Raw genomic sequence first — 25030 nt, forward strand, 5'->3', positions numbered from 1 at the left:
TCAGTTTTCCATAAGCCCTGGCTTTTACAAAAGTGCCCAAGGGCTCCTGAATGGTGCTATGGACTGAATTGTGTCCCCCCCTGAAGTCCCATGTTGAAGCCCTAACCCTCAATGTGATGATATTTGGAAATGGGGCCTTTGGGAGATAAGTTTAGATGAAGTCATGAGAGTGGGGCCCTTATGATGGGATGATGGGATTAATATCCTTATAAAAAGAGGAAGAGACACCAGAGCTTCCTCTCTCTCTGCCAAGTAAGGACACAGCAAGAGGGCAGCTTTCTGCAAGCCAGGAAGGGGGACCTCACCAGAACTCGGCCATGTTGGCACCCTGATCCCAGACTTCTGGTCTCCAGAAATGTGAGAAATAAGTTTCTATTGTTTAAGCTACCTGGTCTCTTGTATTTCGTTATGGTAGCCTGAGCAGACTAAGATAAATGCAAGTAAAACACACGTAATCTGGACTGCCTTTATAAGTACCATTTGGTTAAAGGAAGGAGACATTTATCATAGGCAATTAATAAAAACCTGTTTACTCTCACTGATGTCCAAGTAACAGAAGAACAACAGCTGTTTTAAAATTGGCCATAGCTTCATGAATGTGGGCTATTCATTTGTAAAGTCTGTTTAAACACTAGTGATGAGGACACAGATAGAGCATAGTTGTTAAAAGCATGGGCTCTGGAATTGGGTAGGCTTGCTCTACACCTTATTAGCTGTGTTATCTCGAATAAGTCACTTCATCTCTCTGAGCCTTAGTTTCCCTATTTCTAACATGAAGAAAATAAGATGTGTTACTGGGTTGCTGGGAAGATTAAATGAGAATAATTTAAAGTGCTTAATGTTGTTCCTGGAACAAAGAGGGCACTTAAGAAATGTGGAATAATATTATCTACGGGTCTTTGGATTTACTGCAGACACATCCTGTGGCATTCCAGAAGAGGAGATTGATTTGCTTACGGCCAAGGTAAATTCCAGTAATTGGTTTAGACAAAGCTAGGCCTTGGTCAATGTCAAGTATAGGAAAATGTAACTCTGGGTATTGAATTATTGTGGATCAGTGGCTTTCCTTGAGAACCTTAGATTCTACAGGTTCTTCGTAAGCAGCTTGTTGAAAGCAGTCCAGTAGCCATGCTATCAAGTATTTGGTCTCCTTTGGAGCACTGGGGCATGAAAATTCACAAAGAAAATAGCTCCAGGACCTCGACCTGCATGGAAACTGTTTTAGAGACTGATTTTATTACATTCAATTTAAGAGACCATGAAAAGGAATGTTTTTTCTTAACATGGACCAGGACAGAGTATCAATGATAAGTACCCAGACCCTAAGTATTTAGAAAATGAACCCTTTTCTAAAGCTTGAGAAGGGCAGGGTTTTCTTTTAAATGAAAGAAGAGGTGGAAAGTGCCAAATAATCTCAAATGGGCCATTAGCCAAGTCCTCAGGAAAGGTTCTAACTTACAAGGCTAAAGCACCTGCAATGAAAGACTGATAAATTACAGAAAACGGAGCCTTCTGCATAAACAGCTGTGATTTACATCTGTACCAATGTCTAAATATAACAAATTGATGTACTTTCTTACTTTTTAAGGCTTCTAGTACTTTTAGGAAATTCATGCAGCAACTTTTTACGATATTCAATCAACAACTCATGTAATCGATCTTCTTTCCGTTCGCTTTCTTGGATGGTTTTGGTGGTCAGTTCCAAGAGCTCGGTGCTGGTTTGGAAAAGGCGGCAGGCATAGCAGGTAGATTTGGCTGTTTCCATCTTGTCCCCAGTAAGCACCCAGACTTTCAGACCTGCTGCGTGCAGGGCTTCAATGGTCTCAGCGGCTTGATCTTGTAGCCTGGAAACACAAAGGAAACCTTGTTATCTTTGAAAATTCCTGACACAGATTCTACAAGAAGGCTTGTTAAAGAGAATATCCTTATAATTCATAGCAATTCTGGAGTCCTGACATGTTTTAACAGTTGTTTTTCTTATATATCCTCTACCATTTCTGAGCATACTCTTTCTGGCATAGTTTTACTTATTAAAGTACATTTCAAACAATGAGGTTTGGAAAGTTTATGTTTTCTATCTCACTATACAAATACTTAACATGGTTCAAAACAGAAAGGGCCAGACACAGTCTAATGAGATATTGAAGGAAGTTAGTGAATCCCCATTCCTGAGGAGCTGGAAGTTTAGGAAAGCCAACCATTCTGAAGGAGATTTTAAGCATTATTCTGAAAGGCAAGGGTAGAAGAAGAGTGATACTTTGCATTCCTTTTGGTCAGAGAATAACAATGAAAGTAGACTAAATGAATTCTATTAGAACTTTAATACCTTCCAATGAATATATGTTTATAACTTCATGTTTGGGTTAAGCCTCACAATTTGCATTCATAGCTTCTAGAAAACTCCTAAAATAGAATCTAAAACTTATTTTTTCAAGCAGATCAATTCTGGAGCCCTATAATCATGCCCGGCAGAGCTCAGCCTGTATGGTTAGAGCAAATTATTTTAAAGTATGCAAAAATATGCTCTAGTCTGTTAAACCAGGTTAGAATGAGCTCTCATGTTGTTTGCTCAACCTTGAATTCCCCTTCTGCTCATCTGTCTTTCAAAATTGTACCCATTCTACCAAGCACCAACTCAAATGGTGTCTCTAGCACAAAGCTTCCTACGCATAGTAAGACTACTTCATAAATACCTGCATAAATGAAGGGATGGCTTAGTAAGTACTCAAAAGACCTTAGCGATGACAGATTCATTCTTCTAAGCCACAAATATTTTTTTTTTATTTTTTAAAATTTTTTTTATAAGCCACAAATATTTAACTTAAAAATTATTCCCACAAACAGTTCAAAATCTGATGTACAGACAAAAGCTGAATCAAAGATTTCAAAACTTGAGAATGAATTACCAATCTGGACAGATACCACCCTAAATGACTGGTCATTAAAATAACAAGAATATCATTTTCTAGTTACTTGTCTTCCACTGCAGTGGCTCCAATTAAATTCATGTTTGTCTCAATCTCATCAAAAACCTTTTCCATTTTTTCTTCTCTGTCTTGTAAGGCCATTTTTGCCTCTATGAGCTGTCTGTTAATTCTTTCATAATCATCTGGAGCAATTTCTTTGAAGGCTACGCAAAGTGTCCGATACCCATCCTAGAAGCAAGGTAGGAGATCTCTAGTTATCCAAATAATGAATAAAAACAAACAAACAAAACACACTCTTTAAATACTCTTGCGTTACCATACAAAAGAGAAATTCTGACTAATTTCCTTTTCAGTTAAAAAAGGGGAAAAAAAGAGAAAGAACAGATTGCACTGGGTTAACATTCAATTAGGTTCGGAACAACAAAATAATAGCTCTTGGGGTTAAAAAAAAAAAAAAAAGCAGAACATAAAACAAAGATTCTTGAAAAGTCTTCAAAGGGTGCAAATTCTGAACAGAAACTTGCTCCAGGATGTTTTATATTAAAATAAGGAAAATAATATTACAAAATCCCCAAATATAAAAATAGACCATAAAAATAAGCTAAAATTCATTTAAACAGTCCTTTAAATAGCAATCCATAGACATAGTCATCTCTAGCATTTCTCTATGACTACTGGGGGGAGGGAGTGTAGGCTCACCATTGCATTACGTTCCACATGGACTTTAGTTAACTCAATTTCATGATTTTGCACCCTGGGGAAAACTGCTGAGTCGGCTCCTTTACAAAAGAGAAGTATGTCTCCTAAAATAAAGAATCAGAGTACTTGACTTACTTAGAATTGGGATTTTAATAATAGATAACTATTAAGGTGGCCTCTCCCACCCAGCAGCTGTGTATCCTGAGCCTGCCTTGGAATGTTCATCCAAATGGAAGCAGACATCTTGACCTTTACTCTGTCAGGACAACATTCACCACCTCTTGGGACCAATACAGACATAACTAATATCCCAGAGTTTACAACATGCACCTCTGTTAAAAGAAACTTCCTTCAAGTGAATCACAGAAGACGGTGCTTGTGCCAAGGAGCTGCATCTGAATTCTCTTTGAGGATGTTGTCAACCATGGTCTAAAGTTCACATGTGGCATCTACAGATGTCAAGGACCAAACTCAAGCTCAAACAAGATAAAATCATTTTGAAAGACTATACACATTAGCTTTTAAAACAGCAGCTTGAAGGTTTTCACTGGAAACTGGAGAATGCTAGTACAACTACAGCTTTATACGAGTCCATGCACCCAGGAAAGTAGACAGCACCATTAAGAAGGACACTCTGACCTTATAAGGCAAAGTGCTAAGTTCAAAAAGTTAAAAAAGGGTAGCTCTGAGGTCAAGGCCCTTGACAGTCCACTTCCTCAGACATCTTACCATCTGCAGTAAAACGTGGGCGTGCATGTGTACAGGTAAGAACAGCAAGTATTCCAAATGTTAGGTGTTTTTTAAAAAATTTTCTCTCACATAGCCACAATGTATTTAAAAGTCATAAAACAAATTCCACATTTACATATAATGAAATCAGCATTGTGACTTTGCAGTCACACCACAAAGTATGAATAAGGTAGGATATATTCCCTGAAGGGTAGGTCTAAATCTTCCCATTCTCATATTAAGACATTTTCAACAGATTTAATACTAAAAAGTAAATTACTAGGAAATAAATCAAGGATATTTTGGAAAACCACCTGGAGACAGACAGACAGACAGACACGGACACAGACACAGACACAGACACACACACAGACACAGACACACACACACACACACAGAGGAATATGAGAGCCCACAAACGAAGCAGGAATGCTACCCATGGGTCTTGCTGAACCTGAGCAGCAGGCATCCCAGTCACCATGGCTCCTCCCAAGAACATGGGGGAACCCTGAAATGATGGTACTGTTTCCCCTGCAAAGGGCAAGCTTCTTTACTGCGGTAAACAAACAGCCCAGGGTGCTAGAGTAAAATCACATGCCCTTTCCCAGCAGTCAGGCCCTTAGTCATCTCTAGCTTACCTGCTTCCAGGAAGTGTAAAGCAGTGGGGAATTAGGAAGGTCAGAGAGGGATAACCAGCAACTCTCTACACTCATAGACTCTACTGCTAGTAACCTCAAACCGTCCAGTGGTAGCAGGCTGCTGCAGGTAGACATTGGTGGTGATTGGTTAGTACCCTGAACTGTGAAAAAGTCACCCTTTTAGTTCCTGTTTGGACATCCAAGACTGAGGGGTAGAGTTCACTTTCCAAGAAAGTGCATATATTGTCATACCAGGGGTTCTGCCACTGACAATTTGACAAACTGAACATGTGCTTGTATAATAAATACATTAAGGCGTATACAAAAGCTTTGCACAACTTTCGGTAATCATACACTACCACGTGAAATGCTTTTCTCTCTTGAAGTAGTTGATCAACATACAAATCTACAAATGGAAAAAGAAAAAGTCAAGTTTTAAAAATGCATACCTGATGGAGTCTTCACAACTACACTCATACGACGGCGGACAGAATCGAAGTTTAAGGTGTGAAGAAGTTCATACCTTTAATAGAAAAAAAAGAGAGAAAAGTGAAATACCTAGACCAAGATAAAACATAACAGAAACATCTTAAGTTAACAGAGCTCTCCTCTTTGGATAAGGGTTGCTAGTTGTGGGCACAACGGGTGCTTTCCATTGTGTCTTTGGAATTTCTCTGCGCTTAGAACATGCTGTCAGAGGATACCAGTGTTGGTTAAGGGTTATCTATATCTTCTCATTATATAACTTAAAATAGTAAGGAGAGACTGACTGCATAGGAATGAGGAACAAAGAGCTGTCCTGCGAAGCTATATCTGGAGAGGGTCTAGAAATAGTCTCACCCTGCCAAGTATTTTAATCATCTATGGAGTGCCTACTATGTGTCAGGCACAGTGATTGACGCTGGACAATAGACACACATCTTCCCTTAAGGCGCTTACCAAATGATAAGGGAGACAGAGGGTAATGAGATGACTACCCCCTAGTCTTCCAAATACTGTAACAAAGGAACACACAGGGGAGATGTGGGAGCACAGACGGAAGGCATCTGAAGGAAGGCTTCCTGGAAGAGGTGGTGCCTGAGCTGTGTTTTGCAGGAGTGACACGATGAAGAAAGGATATCATGGCACTCTGAGTATAGAGAAGAGTATGTGCAAAGGCACAGCAACATGAGAGCACGTGGCCCATTGGGGGACTTACAGTAGTTCATGGAAGGCTTGAGATCTAGTTGATAGGGGAGTAGCAAGAGAGGTAGGCAGGGGCTGGGACCTGAGAACACTGTGGGCCATTTCAGAGATTTGGAATTTCATCCTAAGGGCAATAGGAATCCACTGAAGGGTATAAACAGTGGATTGACATGATCAGATTTGTGTGTAAATGGCTAAGCTACTCACCAGATGAAAGGATGAAGAAGAAGAAAGTTTCTAAGACTTATTACAAAAAATGTGAGGAAATAATTTCTTGAAAATAAATAACTCGTATACAAGTATTTACTAGAAAGCTTCTCTTTGATGGGAGTGAGTGGGTCATTGGTTTTGGGATGTGTATGTATAAGACATCTACTTGCAGCACAGTATCTCATTTGTTGTTGGCCAGATGGGGGCACTGTTGTGAACCGGCTAGAATCTGGACTTTGACAATGACCTGGGGCTCCTGGCAGTCAGGCCAAAGAGCCTTCTTCTGGTTCCTCTGGCTCTTGAACACTCCTTCCCAAAGGGGCATATTCCCTAAGCACATCTACATGTGTTACATGTTTCTGTGATGGGTCTCACGAAATGCTAGGGGTCAGAATGGAAGTCAGATAATTACATACCAAGTTCTTACAAAGAATTCAAATTAATCACAGGGGCTAATTAAAATCCGCTATTAAGCCAAGGTGGTTTTGTTTGTTGGGGTCTCCGTAGTGGGAAAAAAAAAAAAAAAGAAATGTGGAGCTACGGCTGCATCAGAGTACTTGCCCTGAGGCTCACACCCAAGCATCTAGAACAAGAGAAAGCTTCTGACTCCAAAGCTGCCATGTCTGGTAGGGCTTGCAATCCCAGAATGATTGGTTGGGTTCTGGACAGCAGAAGGTTTCATGCATGTTCACTGATTTTTCTTGCAGCATGTGTTGGAGACCTGAAATGGCATCTAAAATTCAGAAAAGTCCAGGCAGACGCTCATTCAGGCTACTGGACCCATATGTGAACAAAATTGGAATCATTTACACCTCAAATGCTAGTTTCTGCCATTCTATGAAAAATGTCTTCTCCTACTCCAACTACATTTACATAAAGCTCTGAACTGGGAGAGCAGAGTCCTACATTTATAGATGCGATCAGTCCCCTTTGCTGCCCTTCCTAAATCCATCTAAGGTGGACTGTGGAGTTAAGAAGTGACAATCATCAAACATACAGTGCTACTTACTCTTCTATTTCTTTTCTTTGGTTCTCCACTCTCATATGACCATTCCGCATTCCTACAAACGTGAACCCATACCTGCGAAACACAATAAAAAAGACCTTTGTGTATCTTTAAAGAATAATTAATTTCCTCTTGCACTGGCATTATTCATACTTGTTTATTGTTTTCTTCTCTTTCATAAGATCTCAATCTATAACTGTACTTCCTTTTACTCACTGAGATGTTAACACAGAGCAAGTCAATGCCCAGTCACAAATCGTAACCAAGAAAGAGGCAATTTGTAATTCCAGTTCTGTAGCTAACACAAGGGGTGAGTTTTATCCACTTAATTAGCTTGGGCTTCATGGATAAAACAGGACTTTCAGTTACCAAATGATATCAAAATTGCTGCGAGCACTTCAGCAAAAACATGTGTTGTACAAAAAGTGGCCATTATTATAGGATTTGCAAACTATAATATGAATATTTGGACTTCTGGCTGGAATGCATAAATAGTAATGCAAGTTACATCTATGCATTGCTATTTTCTTTTTGGTCTTAACTGGTTAGGTTTGAGAATTTTTTTCAAACTTTCAGATAAAGTAGCTTGGCTCCTTATTAAAGAATAAGGATACTTATAAGATAAGGTTATTGAAGCAAATAAGAGAAGGAACAAAATAACTCCTGTCCTCCTGTGATTTCGCTTTCTCAGGAGAAGTACAAGAACTGTTTAATTTTTTTTACTCTTCAAAAATGTTAATGTATTTTTCTACAACTTATTTCTGGGTTTTAAAACAGCATTACTGAGGTATAACTGATAGAGAACTGCAAATACCTAATGTGTGCAATTTGATGAGTTTGGACACATGAATACGTCTGTGATACCATCACCACAATCAAGGTAGAGACATATCCCAACATTTCTAATGTTCTTTGTGTCCCCTTTGCTTTTTTGTTGTTTGTGGTAAGAACATTTAACATATGAGATCTACTCTCTTAACAAATTTGGAAGTGAAAATACCATATTGTTAACTATAGGCAGAACTGTACGTCTCGAAATTATTCAACTAGCGTAACGTACGTGCTTACCTTTTAGCTCCTTTGACCAAAGCTATTTCATCTGGTGAAGAGGACATATAGGTTAATTCAGCTGATTCTGTAACTCCATCAACAGTATCATTTGTTTTAATTTCTACAGTATGACATAAACACAAGGCACGCAGAAAGAGCTCTTCTCGATTCTATTGAACAGTAACAGAAAAATCATTATATTAGTTTCACTGTGAACACTTGGTAACTAGTCAATGAACAGAGAAAAGTTATTAATGTGAGAGAATGTTATAACCTCCAGCAAACTGAGTAGCAAAAACTTATAAATTCATAATACTCAAATGAACTATATATTCTCCTAGTCCCTACCAACATGCCTGGTTCTCAGCTAACACACCCTAGGGGCTATGTTAACTCATTCAAGTTACTGTAGTGCCACCTAATACCAAAGCAGCGACATCTCCATGGCCTAAAAGAGTTCATTCAATTCTAATTCACAATCTGGCAATAGCTCAGGTGCAGGGAGACTCTGGTTCATTTCATGCCTAGACACTGCTGGGATTTGAATGATTTTAATAGACATCATTCTTGGAGCAGCTCATATTTTTAAAGATAAAGCACCAAAAATTATGATCACACAGTCAAGTGAAAGTTTTACCCAAATGCCATTTTTCATAATGCTCTCTTCTTATAAATTCTACTTGTTTACAAATTCCGGAGTTGTCCATAAAATAAGAAAGGTGAAGTTGAAAGAACAAACCAACGGTTATTCAAAAGTCTATGTCACGTGCCCAAATCCTTAATGTCTACTATGCTAACACATGCCTATATAAATTGATTTCTCAAGGTAAAATGGTAACGCAGAAAATGCCACCTTATCTGCTTTGTCAAAATACGGTAAGGGTCCATCAGTTTGAGAGAGTCCATCAGCCTCCTGAGTTACACCTTTATACTTATGCCCATCAATGCAGCATTCAATGAATTCCATGCTATTTTCAGTAAGTGTTCCAGTCTTATCAGTAAATACATAATCCACCTAAAAACAAGAACACAAACATATGCATTCTTTCTTCAATGTGATTAATTTTCTATAAGGCATACCTAAGGATATTTTCATATCCATAGAAATCACCTTTTCTAAAAACTTGTCAAATGTCAGGTAATTACAGAAGCAATATTATCGAATGAGAAATGAAGAAGTATTTTTAAAGATACTGAAATAGTATCACATGTCTAAGGTAGACTTACTCAAATGTAGGAGATTAATAGGCAGGAAAAATGTGGCTATTTTATCAAACTAAGACCCCTTCAATTTAACACCGACCTGTTTTGATATAAAGAAGTTAACATAAGAAAAGTCAATTTTACAAGTGGGAAACAATTTACTGACCATTATTTCTCTCTCTCTCTGACATACTGACACACGCGTGCGTGCGCACGCATGCACACACACACACACACACACACACAGAGAAAACATACTGGATAGGAACTTAAACTAACTGGGATGTAACAAAACTTTTCTTTGAAAAGTAATATTTTCTATAAATATACTGGATTGAAGTAAAATGCATTGTGTCATAGAATGTATATAAGAGTTACAGAATATAGACAGACGGGGAAATAATGTTACTTAATTAGACACAGTAAGTCAATGATGATCAAAAATATAAATGAAATTTCTTTCCACATACTATGTATATTTTCAGATACTCCTCCAAAAAATTTCCAAATTAAAATAAAGGAGCAGAGTTTATAATGATAGGTTAAAGTATAATATAAGCATACTTTCATAAATAATGGAAAAAATAGGCTATGAAATAAATTTGCCATGTAAAATAAGCCATTTTGAGCATTTTCATTTTATCCCAGTTTTTATCTCTTCTATTTATAACATCTGGCTTTTGGAAACCCACAATTTTATCCTCCTTTTTGGCAATTTATACTTAAATAGTTAAAATTATGGGCTGACAGGAACAAGCATAAGTACAAGATTAAGGTTTTTATTATGTAAGGGAGAAAGAGATGAACTGCAGCAGTAGTTGCTTTCTAATTATTTTTCAAAGCATTTCACGGTAGCAGTACTGGCACAAATATAGCATTCCAATCTTCTCTTTTTTTTCCTGTTAGCCAGCCAAGTTTGAATTCTCTCTTTAAATTAATCCAAGTGGTATTATTCCTGTATCATTTAGATTTTTCCAGTTAAAATGAAATTCTTTGGGGCTTTTTTTCTGATCAAAATTATTAACCTTCATTTTCCCCCCGAAGGTTGTCCTGTGTTGCTGCAGCTCCTGCACTTGGATGAGCATTAACCCATTTTGAAATCTTTTATAGATGACAAAGGTAATAGCTTTAAAAAATAAAGTGCAGGGACTTCCCTGGTGGCGCAGTGGTTGAGAATCCGCCTGCCGAAGCGGGGAACACGGATTCGATCCCTGGTCCGGGAAGATCCCACATGCCGCGGAGCAACTAGGCCCGTGAGCCACAATTACTGAGCCTGCGCGCCTAGAGCCTGAGAGCCACAACTACTGAGCCCACGTGCCACAACTGCTGAAGCCTGCGTGCCTAGAGCCCGTGCTCCACAACAAGAGAAGCCACCACAATGAGAAGCCCACACACCGCAACGAGGAGTAGCCCCTGCTTGCCACAACTAGAGAAAGCCTGCGCGCAGCAACGAAGACCCAACGCAGCCAAAAATAAATAAATAAAAATAAAGTGTATTTAAATAAAGTGTTTGCCTATATATAACAGTTTGTGCACTATGGATCTGTGTACAATTAATCTCACAGGTATAGGCCAACAAACTATACCCTGATAGAGTAATTATCAAACTGTATTCTGCATCACACTCACTTGCAGGGTGCTTGTTAAAACTCAGATCGCTGGGCTTTATCCCCAGAGTTTCTCATTCAGTAGCTCTGCGGTGGGGCTAGATAATGTGCACTTCTAATAAGTTCCCAGGTAATGCTGGTCCTGAGATCATGCTTTGAGAACCACTGATCTAATATATGCCCTACACTCAGAACAAGGGGAGGAGAGGATTGGCTATTATTAAAAAGTATTCTCATATTTAAAGGAGAGTGTGGGCCGATGAGTGAGAGGCTACTGCTTGCCTCTGACTCTCAACAGCCTCTTCCTCTTTAGTGGTAGGTTTGAGCCAGTTGCAGGAAAGGCCCTTGTCTATCAGCAAGCTCAAAGCCATCAATTTATGGATAGAAAGCCTAAAGTGAGATAGCTGTTCAGAATAGAAAGAGTCCTAAAATAAAGGTTGAACACATGAAATCACCTAGTTTACAGGTCAAAATTGGTCAAAAAATTTCATATTGTTTACCCTAGTGAAGAACTTGGACTGGAGTTGTGGCTCCACCACCTACTAAATTTGTGACCTTGGAAAAATCTCCTCATCTCTCTGAACATTAAATATTAGCCTTAAATAATCAAACCTGCTGCACAAGGCTGTAAAGATTACTAAATACATTTGTAAGTGTTATATAGATGTAGATTGTCATTGCTGTTGACTTGACCAAAATCACACAGTACTAGACTCTTTCCATCATTTCACATTCCCTGATTTTTCTGATTATCGTCACATTGCTATAGTTAGGGTACGATATGTGTGTTTCCCCAACTAGATGTTGAACAACTCAAGGGTTTCTCGCTTACTTCATAATAGTAACCCCAGTACCAAGAACATGTCTTAGATAACACAGAAGTTTAATACATAACCACTGGATTGAATTACTGGAATCACAGTATATACTCTGACACACCACTGGGCATAGCTGCGAGACTGGGAGGGGATATGAAGGAGGAGGCTATCCCCACCATTTTTTCAAAGTTGAAACCATTTGGCTGTCTAAAGGACTGATGTCTGATCATAAAAGACCCCATTCTTTTCCAATTGAACTGAGCAGTCTACTTCTTTTTGTTTCTCAAGTCAAAGACCAACACTGTCCTAAACATATCTTCCTATTTTTTTTTTAATACAAATGTGGGTCACTTTGGAAGAGGTTAAGCAAGTGTTTGCAATGGTATTGATGGAAACTAACTGACACTGCTTTTAAGTAACATAAAAGCCCTATAGATTTTAAATTATGACTCATCAAGGAGGAAACTGGTTACACTTAATTTCGTGTATACTGGTCCATGAAATGCTAAATGTCCTAAGAAACCATTTCAAGACTTCTTTGCATTTTCATTTAGGTAGTTTCTACACAGGTAAGCTGATCATGATGGCAAATTGTTTTTACAGTGTACAAACTGAAGTGGTGGTCTGGTTATTACCTTATAACTGACTAAATGACAGTCACATCCAGAAAAGCAGGTTTTGGCGGGGAAAAGAAGTGGTGGCTGAAAAGAAAGCTGTAGTTTATTTTCACTGATCAAACTGACTACATCATTACCCAAAGCTCTACTTTATGTTCTGCAGTGTGAATAAGTCTAGATGATAGGAACAAGACTACGTTCCCATAGGTAAGATGGAATCTGCTGAGGTGGAGATCTGGCCTGGATATCCTGCCTGTCTCTGGTGAGAATTAGGTGCCACATGTGGAATGATGGCTGTTCTATTTGCAGTAGCCTGGGACTAGCCATGTTCACCCTTGGGTAGCTTAATCCATATAGCCGGGCACTGGATTTAGAATAGGCAGATCTAGTCAACTAAATCAGCTGTCAGGGATAAGTTCACCAGAGGTGGCTTATAACTCATTTTTTTTTCCCATGTAAAAAAGCTGCAGATTGATACCTTTTGTTGGGACTAGAGTAGTTCTACTCAGCTTTCCCTGGATGAAAACTTCTGGTTTAAAAAGGCTAAGGTCAGCTGTGGCAGCTGCAGTGACCTACAAGAGAAACTTCTGGGAACAATATCTAAGGGAAAAGCATTCGTTCATTCATTGCTTATTCTATCCTTAGTGAGTCAGTATCTCTGTGGAACGCAGATGCCACAGTCTGGGGTCCTGGAGTCCTAGAGTCAGGTTTCAACATAATGATATCTGGAGAGTCCTTTCACCCTTGTGACTGTAGTTGTCAAGAGGGTACTCTGGTTTAGTCAAAGGCTGTGTAAAGAACAGAAATACAGAGTGGGGGTGGAGGGGGACTGAATTCAGGAGGAGAGTTTTCAGGCACAGGCGCAAATCGTCACCATTCAAAACGAGTGTGAGGCCCTATTCCAGCCATACAGTTCCATTAACTGAATTTGCATCTCCCAGTCACAGAAGTGATATTTCCACAGTCTTGACATTCTAAATATCAAGAGAATTAAATGCAAGCCAAAAAAATCCCCTCAGCTTGTGAAGATCATTACATGACACACAGTAAATTCAGACAAAGGGAAAAACTTTTCTCAGTACTGATAAGAAAAGCACCAAAGAAGTCATCACTTGAAGAATTACAGCTAGACTGCACTGCATTTGAAAACAACCTGGGTTAGCAGCGAGGTCAAAGCCTGGATTACCTTGGTATATGAAGCAAAAAGCATTTAGAGGAGTGCATGCCCTCACATTTTCCCTTCATTTAAATTCTTGCACTGGAATAAACAACTCTGCTTTCTAGGTCTATATTCCATCTGATCAGAAATGTACCAAGAAAATGTCCATAGGACAACTATGGTCAATTTTGTTTATGGAACAAAATGCATTTATAAAATAGCTTTATTTCCACTGCCCCCCTAGTCTATCCCTAAATGATTATAGATGGTGATGAAGACTACATGTTTCCTGTTCCAAAGCAATAGCCCATAATCTAGCAACACCACCAGGTGAGTTCTAAAGAGAATTTCCATAACATTCAAATTTAATACATAAATCGGTGTTCTTTCAAAACACTGATTTCAAAATGCCAGCAAAATAATTGACGCTATAGTTATGAAAACATCGCTTGCCTTCATTACATGCCTGCATAAAGGAATTTTCGTTGAATCACATTTCCAAATGTGAAATGGTCACATACATTGGTAATCCAGACTACAAGAAATAAGTTCACTATGTTAACTTATTTTAAGTAAAAATAAGTTCTAACCTGACCAAGTTCTTCATTAAGGTCTGATGTGTTAACCAGGGCTCCTTCATTGATTTCTTCATCATAAAAGTCCTTATCCCATGAAATGAAGAAGGAGCCCAAGAATTTTTGCATTTCTACTGTGACATACATGGAGACAGGAATGATAAAGTTGAACAGAACCATAAATGACAGGAAGTCGGTAAACATTTTCAAAACCTAAACAAAAGAAATAGTTCATGCTGATTATATGCACAGTTCCATCAAGCAAGTGTAATATAAACTTTCTATCTTTTAATTTCAACGCTGAAAGCACTGCTCTTCCCAACGACACTATATCATTAGTAAAAATTTTCACAGTACATGAAAACAACATTTACAACACCCTGAATTTTGTCACTATTCTTCAGTGAATGTACCTTGACTTAACACTTTTCACTTCCTTAAGTTCTCTGCTCCTCCCCACCCCCCCCAATATGAATGTAGGCTCAAAGTTTTCATGTAGGCACTCATTACGTTCCTATCATGATATATCACAAGCTCATAATATATTAACATGACAGACCTTCTTGCCCAATTGCTTAAAACTCTTAACCAAAGAGTTAAAAACAAGGATAGATGCCTAGGGTTAAAACAAAAAATTCTAACATTTCTTAAACAGTTAATGGTTTGGGGCTACCATACAACCAAGAGAAAACCCAAATACCAAAGGTATCATTATCTGAGCAGCATTTCAATAAAGCGTGTCTCTGTCACAATGTGCTAGGGTTAAAGTTTTCAGCATAAAACAAATTACCTTCAAAGTCTCCCGCTCTTTCTGGGTCTTTTGGTTATACCAAGGTTCATCGTTATATGGGGTACTTTGCCAAACATACTTTAGAGTAGTGCATACTGCAGCTTTGGTCAGTAAGATAAATAAATACACAATCAGGAAGGCATTAATGGATCTGAAAAATAAGATATTATGGATTTAAAAACCATTTAATTACTTAAGGTATCAACCAGGTATAAACTAAACTGTTCAGTTTTCCAAAGCTTCTCCTGTGTACGATGTGTAACCATAGCACAGACCTGTACGGATGCTGCTAACGCATTATTCTTGTAGATTGTTTCCATTTCCCTGAATCCTAAAGGTTTGGAATAGAGGGTAGAGGAGCAAATGTGAAATCTTCAAGCTTAGTGTGGATTCTTTTAGTCTGAAAGTAGAGCTATGGAGAGCGTGTCACTGATATACTGGATATCCACGCCAACAGGAGAGTGAGGTCTGTGCCAGCGGCAGCTGGCTTGAAGGTGTGTGTCATGTACCACTTCAATATCTGCCAGGAGACTATTATCTGTGTTGTACAACCTCCTTACATATAGCAACAAGAGGACCCCAAACCATTATCCAGCAGCAAAAGAGAATAAATTTCAACTAAACCCTGCCCTTGAATAGCTAAGTGAGCTTAGGGAAATCACTTATCATCTCTACGACTATTTCTCTATCTATAAAGTGGACAGGCTAACAGGAATTACTCTGAGTTGCTCAGAGGATTAAACCAAATCAGACATACAAATCACTGAGCAGTTTCTGGAACACAAAAAGTACTCAAAATGGTAGCACTACTACAATTTATGTTGTTTTTGCTTATGGTTGTTATTTAGAATTACTGAGAAGTAACAATTTCAGTTCAATAACAACTAAAGAAATTGTGGTGTACACTAACTTTTCAACAGCAGAACGTTTCTGAGATTTCCCTTGGTAGTTCAATGCCATTTTGGTTTCCATTCCAGTGTAAACAGCAACTCCTAAGGAATAACAATATGATGAAAATTAGGTTTCAAATGAGACTGCCAACCCAACTCCCCACCCAGTTGGATCTACCAATTTTTTCACTCTATAAAAGTAGGAATTCTAAACTCTCTTCTATTCACCAGTTGATATATCATTTATAGTATAATTTTAATTCTACATAGTTCGTCATAGTTTTCAAGTTAGTTTACCATCTTATAAACTCCCAACACCTAAAAACAGGCTTAGATTAAATGGAATTAAATGCCATGTTCAATTTTTAACTGCACTATTTAGGCACAGGCTTTAAAAGACATATTTCTAGTAAGTATATCTTAAAAACGTTCACCATATATCTTCTTGGTATTTTTTAGTGTAGCTCCTTTCAACAAGAGATTTTCAGGTCCCAAAGACCTAAACAAAAAATGAACACAACTTATCCAAACAGCCCAACAAATAACACCATCAACTTTGGCGACATATTTTGCCCTAACATACATCTATCTCCAAAAGGTTCAGAATGTATCTGTTTACTTATATCATATGCTTACTAACACAGGACCAGCTGAAAGATATTTCCCTCTGAAGTTACTTGAGGATACAGCACAGATGGAAGCACACACAGTACCGGGGTAGCCAGCAACATACAGAGATAAAGAGATGCACAGAGATAAAAGGATTATGAGTCACAGACAGGAAGACAAGAACGGGACAGAACAGCAGACATCAAGAGACAGAAAGAAAAGGTGACAGTAAAAGGCTGGGAAAGCAAATGTCAAGGTGGGAAAGACACACTGCCATATTTATAGAGAGTAAACACGCCTTTTGGGGGATCATTGGGCACCCGGTGTTTCTTTAACTTCTTTTTGAGTATTGGCTATAAAGGCCAAGTGGAAAAGTTGAGGTAATTAACTGGATGATAGAAGAGGGAAGAAAACACCCCTTTTTCCATGAATTGTTACATTATAAATGATTAAACCTTTCATTTTACTTAAGTCCAGCTAATTCTCCCAGCATTTTATCTCCTGCCTAGTCCCTAAATAACTCTCCCTTAACACACTGTTCTCCAGATATACTTCCAATATTGTCAGGCACTGCACAGCCAAGGACAATAAATACAGTGCTTAGAACATATTTGGGATTATTGGTCAAAGTGTCTGGAGCTCTACAATTTTAGAAACCCTCAGCATCACTTCCAACACCACCTCCCTCCCAGGACACACACACTCTGAGCTGCTACCAATCACAAGGTCAGCTACTTAAGACCCATTAGTGGCTAGTTACTCCAGGGTTATTCACCTTTACATCCCTTTCTATAGAGGAAAGTATTCAACTATTTTAATGGGCTTAAAAGAGAAACACAGCTCCCCCCAAAAGGACAGATTAAAGGAATTATAAACTAACCTGGCAACAGCTTCAAGACTATTACTATAGATACTGATTCGGCCAACAAACCTGCAAAAAAGAACATAATAGCACACGTGTCTTCTATATCTAGATAAAATCTATTTACCCCAAATATGGGAATGAATCAAAATACAAAAAATGCAAGAAGAGATAAGACAATGAACTATGAAAGCCTACTGTCTTTCTTTTTAAAAAAAGTTAAGTTGAACCAATATGGTATGTAACATTTTCAACTAATTTTAAAAATATTATGGATTATAAGAATGTAAACAAAGATTCTAAATTGATTTTCAAGATCTACTTGGCACTGTGCATGCACACATTACCCCTCTCATCTATACTTCACATAAATAATTGGTTTCTATTTCACATTCATGTGAAGAAAGGTTTCTGGTGCTAAAACAACTTTTAAAACCATTAGTTCAGTAGTTCTTTCACTTGAGCATGCATCAGAATTACTGGTGGGCTTCTTAAACCACAGATTTCTGGGCCCCATCCCCAAGCTTATGGTTCAGGTAAGAATGTGAATCTGTATTTCCAACAAGCTCCCAGGTGATGCTGATACTGCTGGCCTGGGATCACCGTTTGAGAACCACCGGCATTAGGGGACACTTGATCACCATCTTGGAAATTTCCAAACTGCCTTGCAGCCGATCTGAATACTGAGCTTGATCTGACCAAGTGATCAGATATATGGCTATGCATATGGTAATCTACATTTCTGAAAAATAGGGTAAAAAGCTCTAAATCCTCCTTAACAAGAATGTTATGAGTATTTTATAACTTACATTAGAATTTTTTCAGAAAAATTGATTATTACTAAACACACAAAATATGAAGGTCTGCTCATTCATTCATCATGTATTAATTGCACCATTACTATGCTTGCTAATAAGCAAGAAAAATGTGTTCCTTGCCCTAAAACAGACAATCAGGCAATTACAATGTAAGTGATGACCACTAGGGTGGTGGAAGTACAAGGTATTCTGAAGTCACATACCAAGGGTACTCAATCTAGTCTAGAGAAATTAGGAATAACCTTCCCTCACTAAAAATCTCCTTCACATTTGAGGTAACTGAAATTTAGGAGTTACCCTATAAATATGCAAGGATGTATATTATTGTCTAACTCAGGCAAAATCAGTCACTCCCTTTTCTGTGATTCTATGGGCCTTTTAGTCACCTTTATTATCTCACTGTACTGTAAGCCTAGCTTTACTGTTTTATCCCCTTTGCAAACTGTGAGTTCCCTAAAGGCAGGGAACAGCTATTTTGCTTTGTGATTCTAAGTTCCTACTATCAAGGTGGATACAGAAGAAGAAGGGAAAAAGGAAAGAAGGAATGATGGGAAGGAGGGAGGGTATTATTCATGTAGTAAGATGAATACTTTGTTTTTCCACTACTGGGCACTGTTGTAAGCCACATCCCGCCATTTGGTCCCCTATTATGACCAACAGCATTCATTAACCAGATGGCTGGCATGGGTGATGGATGCCATCCGTAAAGGTGGAATAGAATATAATTAATTGGCCCACTTGGGGATAAAACCTATTATTCTATCCTCATTAACACCATGCTCTAATCAACCAAAGTAACCAGTCTTAAAAATCAAATGGCAAATTTTTTGACAACCCACAATGACTGTGAATGAATAAATCTACTCCAGAAAGCCTAACTGTAGCAAAATAGAGGAAATCACACCATTTCACTGCTCCCTCAACTTAACTGTTTACTTTGGACAAGAAACAGCCTACATACAATACCCAGTTCATCATGATCCTCATAAAAAAGGACAGAGTGCCTACTAATTGCATGGCTCCGTATCTCCTTCTCTCTTTAATGTTGGATGACACATAAAGTGGTTTATTTTTGTTTTAATTAACTCTGGCTAATGCATGAGTTTGATAGATCAGCCTTACGGGATTACATAATCTTAAAATGTGATGGACAGCCATGTCTACAAATAACAATAATAAAAGAAAAACCACAAGTAAGATGCCTGGGCCCACAATGATTTATCTTAGGCTGGTAGCGAACAAGGCTGATTTGATTCATTTCCCTGCCAGAAGGAAGGAACAGCTCATAAAAACACAAATGCAAGGAGGCTGGTAAATGGTGGGTGTTTCTTTGCAATACTGGTGGCAAAGAGAAGCAAAGCCATCAGACAGCAGTAAAATGAAACCAGGTAATTCTTACTTGTAGAGGTCAGGTTGAGGCTGTTCACATTCAATTGCTGCTCTGAGGGTATCAATGGATTCGGCTGTACACAGTTCAATGGTGTCACGTACCGCATAATGTGTCTAGATGAAAGCAGAAGAAAAAGCAAAAACAGCCCCCCCCCAAAAAAAAGTGTAATCGTATACCCACCTGATTTCATGAACACTGTATGTTTTTAGTAAGAGGCTTTGGCAGAATGATACAAATATTGATGCACATTTCCAACTAAATAAACTTGATGGTATTATTCTTAAAATATATTACAAATAATTAGAAAGATAACTCTGCTGCAAGGGGATTTCAAAGATAATGAGAAAACTAAAAGCTTTTCTTGATACTGACAGCAGAGAGAATTCCATTTGCAGCATGCATATAATTAACTGAAAACCCCATGAAAAATTTAATGCATTTTTTTTCTCCTATTTATAGAACTGAGACCTATTATTTTGCTCACCATAGTGTATGGTGATGTTAACATACACATAAGAATTGAACATAACCCTTTTGGTCATAAGAATGCTAACATTTTTGCTAACAGAAAGAAAAAAATTCATCAATAGTTTCCATTATACAAACAGCAAAATTAATGATCTTGAAAATGCTTCGGGTGGCTACAATTTATGTAAGGAGCTGGGAGATGATGTGTCTTGCCTTAGTCAGACAGTTAGAATATTCTACTAATGTATATTATGTACTTACTTGATTGACCCAGAACTCAAGGCAGGCTCCAATGAACCCATTTATAAATCATCAAAGAAGGGCTGACGCAGATTCAAAGACTGCACCACTTATGCTGAAGGGAAAGCTGCTGCACAGTCTTTGGAGAATATTATGGATCTGCCGCAGCTACATTTAAAACTATCTCCTGACTTGGAAAACCTATGTACTTTTAGCTGATTTATCAGATCAACTTAATTGGAAAATGAAACCACTTGAAAGTTTTCTGCCTCTAAACAACTTTTTCCCCTATTAGGAAATCTTCAGGTAGATTTCTCGATTTTTATCTTGACATTCCCTCAAATACAACTTTGTTTTTCAATAGTTTAAATGGGACTAGTTCATCACCATGCCCCTGAAGAAAAAAATTAGTTATCTAACAGGCATTTAAGTTCCTTTCCCACATACTGAGTCCTGGTCCTCAACTCCAGATGGAATAAACAAGCAGAGGAAAGCCCTCAAGGATACACACAGAGGTGAGCACATTAGTATTCTTCCTTAAAGGCAGCATATAGAGGATACATGTTCATGCCCTGTGGAGCTCTGGATGATAGCCAAGAACTGACAGTGCCGGAAAGTACCAGGGACGTAACTTATCCTCCAGTTTGAACAAATTTACTCTAACACACTTATAATTCTTCCTAGTTGAAATAAAGCAAATATTTGCCAAACTACACCCTAAGGTGTTTTTAAAAAGTAATCAAACCATTCCAGGTTAGATTTTCGATATGCCAGGAATAAACATTTTTTTCAAGAAGATAGTCATCACTTTAAAAATAAAAATAGATCAAACTGTAAGGTTAGAGTACCTTAGGGTGAAGTTATTTTCATAGTTATATAGTTTCAGCCTAAGACTACTCTCATTTTTAAAAGCCTAAATAAAATATTGAATGGGTTAATGTCAATATGAAATGCAAACACTGCTATCAAAAATGTGGTGGCTTTTATTTGGGGTGTGGATTTCCTCACCCAACACCACCCTTTCCCCCAAAGTTGAGTACTTGCTTAGAAGTTCAAAGACAGTTATATAAAAGCTGTCTTCAAATACAAAACTTACACAAACAGGAAAAAATAAGATAAAAGATTAGGGGGCAGTGGGATGGAGTATTGTATGATTAACTATCCTGAGCTCAGAATGTTTAGGCAAGGTTTAATCTCCATTACCTTGCAATTGGATTCCCCATCAAGACTTGCAGTAGTAACGTAACAGGTTCCATCAACTGTGCAGGATGATAGAAGAATAAGATCACAGGGAAAGGTTTCATCTGCCTGTACTTCTACTACATCACCGACCTAGCATAGAGAGAAAAATAAATATAAATATTCTTAATTCCAAACAAAGCATTCATTATACCTCAAACTAAAGTCAAAACAGTAGCAAAAGACCTCTCCTCCTCTAGGGCTTAGACTGTCTCAGCATCCTATACCATGTGAAAGGTGATGAAAGAATATCACTCAACATTCAGAATCCTCTTTAAGGTTACAATGACTTAGGATGCTTTTAGATTACCTTAGTATTGAACTTTAATCTCTAACAAATGATTCCAGCACCCAGGGACCCTTTTGCTCTCTGTTGTTTCTGGTATTGGTGTTTGATAAGAGAATGGCCATTATCATTTCATGAATGAATCAAGAAAATCTACACATCTTAACTTGAGCACTTCATAAACACTGGTCAGCCACACTCCCACTCTGCATCATAGATAAATATTTCAAAATGCTTTGCCTTCCAAGTGATAACAGCTATTATTTTTGGGTCATAGTTCTCTCTTCAGTGCTCAGAAAATCTCGCTTAATTAGAGAGGTGTTTATGTTTCCCATAACATTTGGAAAAAACTTTTTTCAAATAGGTCATTTTCCAACAATTCATCCGCTATGAGCAAGTACCCAAAGCTCAAGTAGAGGAAAAACATGAGAGAAGAAACAACCACGAACCATTTCTAGCGCATAATTTAATAATGTAGGAAATAAATCACGATGATTAAAACACAGATCTTTACTACTTGACTTTATGTCCCAGCTCTGCCACTTAACTATATGACCTTAGGTTAAGTGCCTTTGATGATTGCAACTACATCATAGGATTGGCTGGAGTATGAAATGAGGACACAGGTAAAGTGTTTTGTAAAGTGCCTGGCATATATTCACCCTCTGATAGTTGCTAATTGTAATTATTACTAATACCCTACAACTGCTTTACTTCTAACTTATGAATAGTCATAACATTTTTTTAGAAGGATGTAAGGAAATTATCCAGCCCAGTGCATTCCAACATTTTCCATGTCGTGGCACACACAGAAAATGATAAGTAACCCTTTTGTACAGCACTTCCAGATAAAGGGAGGAGGCTGCTGGTGACAGAAGACAACCCGCCTCAGGAGAGAGTCATAATATCTGGCTCACCAACTCTGGCACACTGGTTGTGAAATGCTGAACTAACAAATGACACACCTGCCTTCCAATTGCTACACACAATTTGGCAGATGAAGATGAGGATTTCAAGATCTATTCAGGAACAACTTTATTTTCTTTGCCAATCTTAAACAGTAGCCCAGAGCAACAGCATCAACAATGGAACTAATTTGTAAATAATATTTTATTTTCTTGGATCGTTCCTTCCAAACATACACAAACACTTCTGTTGCTTACACAAAGCCACAATCTATGCTTAAATACACAGAAGAAAAATAACAAACAAAATCCTAAAGCATCTTAGAAGAAGGAAACACTCATTAAAGAACGGAACATGATTGTCAGGCACTGATAAATAAAAACCACAAACAGAATTTCTTCTACAACATTGATAATGATTCGCTCAGATATGAAAAGATCCCTGCACCTGGAGTGCAAGTTAAGGCTGGTAAGATGGACAGGGGCCAGATCACAAAAGTCCTGACAGGTCAGGGTCAGGGGTTTAGGCCTCACCCTGAAGGCAAGGGGAGACCGGGAAAGGACTTTTAAAGAAAGGGAACAACATGGTCCAGTTAGACAATCAACTCTAGAGTTGTTTCCACTTAGCATGTACAAAGCCACAAGAGAACATCACTATCCCTTGTCATAAATATTAGAAAAAGCCAGATAATCAACAGAATCATATTTTTTTGGAGTTCATCAGAGAGCTGAGGTTGCAGGGCAACCAAATGAACTGAATTTCAAGGGTGAAAAGTCCCTCTGAGGAGAGAGAGGAGAAATAAACTGTTTCACAATTGATGGAGCGCAGGAGGAAGAGACGACTGCCATAAAAGTGCCTAGGAAGAAAATAACTAGATTTTTAACCAACTGTAAAAGGCTTGGTAGGGGCCAACGTGACAGTTTCAAATCTCTGCAAGCCTGAGAGAAAAGAGGAGACCATAAGCACGTATCAGTTCTTCTCTATAGGCATCCACTGAGTGCTCATGAGAAAGCATGAGGACAGGAGGCCTAAAAGAGCCTTCCTCACTGGTACAGGCATACAGGTTGTGAATGACTGCTGTGGAGGAACAGACACAAAATATGCTACCACTGTGGACCCTTCTGTCACATGAGGCAAAAGCCATCTGTGCCTAAGAGAAAGGCAAGAAACCCTCCCGGGCACAGTCTCAGGGTAACGTAACTACTGCTAGCGGGCAGATAGAAGCAAAGCCATCTGCTGCTGGGGATGGGACAGGAAACCCCCTCATACTGAGGACCTAGCACTGATAAAAGGCAAAGTTCAGCTGCCATGGGAGGTTGGGGTGGAGGTGAGAGGAGAGTACTGAGAAAGTTCCACCCTGAGGCAAAGGTGCCTAAAACCTGCCTAATACTGAGATGGAGTAGGAGAACCAAGAAACCACTCTGTTCCCACCAGGAACCCCAAGAAAGAGCAATCTACCACTGGGGGAGGAGAAAGGGCGTAGAGAGAGGCATTCACTGTGTCTCAGGAATGTAGGACCTGCTGAAAGCAGAGAATGGAACAGGAACACTGAGAAAACCCCTGTGGCAGCCCAGCACTGCAGGCATTTAAAGTCCAGTGGTGTACTGAAAGCATCAACAGCTACAGCAAAATCCAAAGCCAGCCAACTCCTTACCAGACTGACTCAACCCCCAACACTGATGGGCTGGCTGACAGAATAGGTGTGCCCACTACAGACCACAAATACAGGTTACCTGCCTCGGTCTCCAGCATTCTTTTACATGCACTGCCCAAAATTCAATAAAAAAAAAATGAGATGCACAAAACCAAGACAAAAATGACAGATCATCAAAAGATAAAGGTGTCAATAGGACCAGCCTCAGAAATACTCAGATTTTGGGGCTTCCCTGGTGGCGCAGTGGTTAAGAATCCGCCTGCCAATGCAGGGGACACGGGTTCGAGCCCTGGTCCGAGAAGATCCCACATGCCACAGAGCAACTAAGCCCGTGCACCACGACTACTGAGCCTGCACTCTAGAGCCCGTGAGCCACAACTACTGAGCCCACGTGCCACAACTACTGAAGCCCGCGTGCCTAGAGCCTGTGCTCCACAACAAGAGAAGCCACCGCA

The 25030-nt window shown here is 38.7% G+C and overlaps 1 protein-coding gene across 5 annotated transcripts in view; it reads right to left on the minus strand.

The window, feature by feature from the left end:
• ATP11C (ATPase phospholipid transporting 11C) overlaps positions 1-25030 on the minus strand; it is a 167102-nt gene that overhangs the window by 50751 nt on the left and 91321 nt on the right. For all 5 annotated transcript variants that reach the window (XM_036840109.1, XM_036840108.1, XM_036840107.1 and 2 more), the window contains exons 6-19: positions 21694-21822; positions 19792-19895; positions 17593-17643; positions 16538-16602; positions 16124-16205; positions 15214-15364; positions 14439-14636; positions 9298-9459; positions 8463-8614; positions 7398-7469; positions 5443-5516; positions 3627-3730; positions 2974-3155; positions 1581-1844 (exon numbers count right to left, since the gene is read on the minus strand). In XM_036840109.1, coding sequence (XP_036696004.1) covers positions 1581-1844; positions 2974-3155; positions 3627-3730; positions 5443-5516; positions 7398-7469; positions 8463-8614; positions 9298-9459; positions 14439-14636; positions 15214-15364; positions 16124-16205; positions 16538-16602; positions 17593-17643; positions 19792-19895; positions 21694-21822 — 1790 coding nt within the window. The remainder of the gene's footprint in view (positions 1-1580; positions 1845-2973; positions 3156-3626; positions 3731-5442; positions 5517-7397; positions 7470-8462; positions 8615-9297; positions 9460-14438; positions 14637-15213; positions 15365-16123; positions 16206-16537; positions 16603-17592; positions 17644-19791; positions 19896-21693; positions 21823-25030) is intronic.

This window comes from Balaenoptera musculus, chromosome X, assembly GCF_009873245.2.
Source record: "Balaenoptera musculus isolate JJ_BM4_2016_0621 chromosome X, mBalMus1.pri.v3, whole genome shotgun sequence".
Taxonomy (NCBI): Eukaryota; Metazoa; Chordata; class Mammalia; order Artiodactyla; family Balaenopteridae; genus Balaenoptera; species Balaenoptera musculus.